The sequence below is a fragment of the Lynx canadensis genome, chromosome A2 (genome assembly GCF_007474595.2).
Source record: "Lynx canadensis isolate LIC74 chromosome A2, mLynCan4.pri.v2, whole genome shotgun sequence".
NCBI lineage: Eukaryota > Metazoa > Chordata > Mammalia > Carnivora > Felidae > Lynx > Lynx canadensis.
The window spans coordinates 157,343,689-157,346,941 of record NC_044304.2 but is presented as its reverse complement, the minus strand read 5'-3'; the positions used below and the strand labels follow the sequence as shown (position 1 = coordinate 157,346,941).

At 41.7% G+C, this 3,253-nt stretch overlaps 1 protein-coding gene across 1 annotated transcript; it reads right to left on the bottom strand.

The window, feature by feature from the left end:
• Nucleotides 1-323: 323 nt before the first annotated feature.
• LOC115500965 (olfactory receptor-like protein OLF3) lies at nucleotides 324-1,253 on the bottom strand. The gene has a single exon (XM_030295775.1). It carries the CDS (start codon nucleotides 1,251-1,253, stop codon nucleotides 324-326), a length of 930 nt encoding a protein of 309 aa, XP_030151635.1.
• Nucleotides 1,254-3,253: the final 2,000 nt, after the last annotated feature.

Sequence of the window (3,253 nt, the reverse complement as noted above, 5' to 3'; positions counted from 1 at the left end):
GCTGGATGGAGCTGCAGATCATTTCTTTATACATTAATATACTAATAAAATAAAAAATGAGCAGATGAATTCTAAATACCACTGGATACCTGAGAGAAGACAATCTAAGGAGAGGACCTCTCTTGGATCACTGACATGTGAATTATCTGGCATTGGCCTATATAAGGAAATGTATTACTCGGGTAGAAGGATGCTTTCTCCAAATGCAAGGGCATATTAGTCAACTTTAGTTTAAGTATGGGAGTCCTGTCTACCCTCAGCTGATCTCCTTTTTGGTTTTGATGATAGATAACAAGAAATGCTTATAATCTTTACTCTTTATCTCAGAATTTCTCTAGAACCTTTTGGAGAGCAGCCATAACTTCCTTATTCCTCAAGCTGTAGATCAAGGGGTTCAGCATAGGTGCCACCAGAGCATAGAATAGAGCAACCATCTTCTCCTCCTCCTCTGAGGAGGCTGACCGTGGCCCCAGGTAGGTGAAGATGGTAGCCCCAAAGCACATACAAACCACAGTGAGGTGGGAGGCACACGTCCCAAAGGCTTTGCTACGTCCCTGAGCAGAACGAATATTCAGAATGGCAGCAACTATACGAACATAGGAGAACAGAACCAGGAAACAGGGAAGCATGATCACCAGAAATCCTGAGATGGCCACCATGACCTTGTTGAAGGAGACGTCCACACAGGCTAGCCGTAGCACTGCTAAGGTCTCACAGGCAAAGTGATTAATAACACTGTGACACAGGGGAAGCCGGAAGGTAATGATTGTCTCCATCAGTGAATTGGCGAAACCAACCACCAAGCAGCCAGAAGCCAGCACCAGACACAGCTGTCCATGCATGATGACTGTGTAGTGTAGTGGGTGGCACACAGCTATATAGCGGTCATAGGCCATGGCTCCCAGCAGGAAGAACTCAGACCCACCCAGGGCCAGGGAGATGTAGAGCTGGAGCACACAGCTGTAGAATGGGATGGACTTCCGGGCTGAGAGCAGGTGGGCCAGCATTTGTGGGGCAAAACTGTTTGAATAACAAAGGTCCACAAAGGATAAAACACTAAGGAAGAAGTACATGGGGTTATGAAGCCTGCTGTCCAGTCTGATCAGAAGAAGAATGAGAATATTTCCCACCAGAGTCACCAAGTACATGGTCAGGACCAGGACAAAGAGGAAGACTTGCATCTTCCAGTCACTGGACAACCCGAGTAGAATGAACTCCCTCACCCATGTCTGGGTTTTATTTTCCTGGCCCATGAGTTTCTGAGGACCAAACTCTAAAGATGTTGAAAAAACAAATTATGAAAACTCAGGATTGAAAAGTGGCTTTTAGACCATATGGAGAGCTTACCAATCTGAACTTAAGTTCTTCTAGAACATCTCAGCCAAATCATCATCCACACTCTGCTTGAACACATCCATATGAGGAGCACAATGGGATCCAGCTGTGCAGCTGGAAATCAAGGAGAAAAGAAGTTACATTCTTGGAATTCAATTTATTGGAATGTAATTTCTCCTCCCAAACATCTGCTCTTAAATGGGGGAAGGAAATTAATGAAGTGTTTAGACTTAAAATCCTATTCCATTTAGTAGGTATTATAGAGAATTCACGTCTTTTTGGTGAGAAATTTTTTGGTTCATATGAAAGATATTTTTCTGAATTCTGATTGATGTCCAGTCCCACTTAACTTCCTTTTGTTTATTGGGTTTCCTCTCTAGATATCTCAGACACACCCTACTTACTCCTCCTCAGGGGAATGTATCCATGAAACCCTGGATGTTGTAAATAATATTCTTATATTTTCATTAATAAATTATTTTGAACTTATTTGCTTGACCTTGCCCTTTTGACATTGCCACGTGGAAGGTCTCCTCTCCACCTACCTCACACCAGTGACTGCTATGGGTGAGATCAACCCAAGATGGACAACTTTAAAAATCAGGTGTTGTTAGGGGCACTTGGGTGACTCAGTCGGTTGAGATTCTGACTTTGGCTCAGGTCATGATCTCGCAGTTAGTGAGTTTTATCCCTGCACTGAGCTCTGGGCTGACAGCTCAGAGCCTGGAACCTGCTTTGGAATCTGTGTCTCCATCTCCCTCTCTGCCCCTCCCCTGCTTGTGCGTGCGTGTGCTCTCTCTCTTTCAAAAATAAATAAATGTTAAAAATTAAAAAATAAAAAAAGTCAGGTGTTGTTGGGGCACCTGGATGGCTAAGTTGGTTAAGCATCCAACTCTTGATTTCAGCTCAGGTCATGATCTCATGGTTCATGGGTTTAAGCCCCGTGTAGGAGTCTGTGCTAACAACATAGAGTCTGCTCGGATGCTCTCTCTTCCCCCGCCCCCTCTCATTTCAAAATAAATAAATAATCAGTTGTTTCATGAAAAGAAAGTATATATAGTTGCTAAAATTCATCTCCCATGCCCCTCAAGTGGAATTTAATAACTTGTTTAATGATATGAGGTTGTTACTCAACAATGATGTTTTCTCAAGGAAGGAACAGCTCATTCATTTCTCAATACACAATTGATGAGTCCTTACCCATGAAGATAGAAGGATAGAAAATCAGGTGTTAATTATAGAACATGAGGACATAGGCAGTAATTTTTTGACCCAAACCAAAATTTCTTTTGTTTCTTTTCTTTTGCTCACTTACAAAAAGAAAGTAGTGATCCATATCTAAAGTATACAGATGGAAGTCTGAAGTCTTAGAGACCATCCTGTGACAGTACATGAAGGATCCACGTGAAATATTATTACCCCAATGGCTCCTTTGCTATTCATGCTATAACTATAGATAGCAGACTCCAATTGAATTTATCAAAAACTTCCATTTTTAGCTTAAAAACTTAGAATAATTATTAGAGATCATAACACTTATAACACAGGTGGCTGGGAGACTTAAGATTAAGGTTCATTGCCATGAAGATAGCAACATTCAGACCGTTAGTCATAAAATATACAGGATTTAGTATTGTTCTGAATAAGACCAGAAATGCCAAGGGATTTCTTAAAAACTGAGCTTTCAGAAATAGAGTATTACACAGAAATCAGAGGAAATGATCAAACAATGTGAGAAATCCATTCAAGACTTTGCCCTGGAAGCTTCCAGTCACTCACTCCAGAATTAACTGGAACAAGATACTTAGCTACAAGACTGGCAAAGAAATTCACAATGTAGGGGCGCCTGGGTGGCTCAGTTGCTTAAACGTCAGACTTCAGCTCAGGTCATGATCTCACAGTTCGTGGGTTCGAGCCC

Bases quoted from the DNA above. Each gene is read 5' to 3' on its own strand.
- LOC115500965 (XM_030295775.1), bottom strand. From the start codon at position 1,253: ATGGGCCAGGAAAATAAAACCCAGACATGGGTGAGGGAGTTCATTCTA.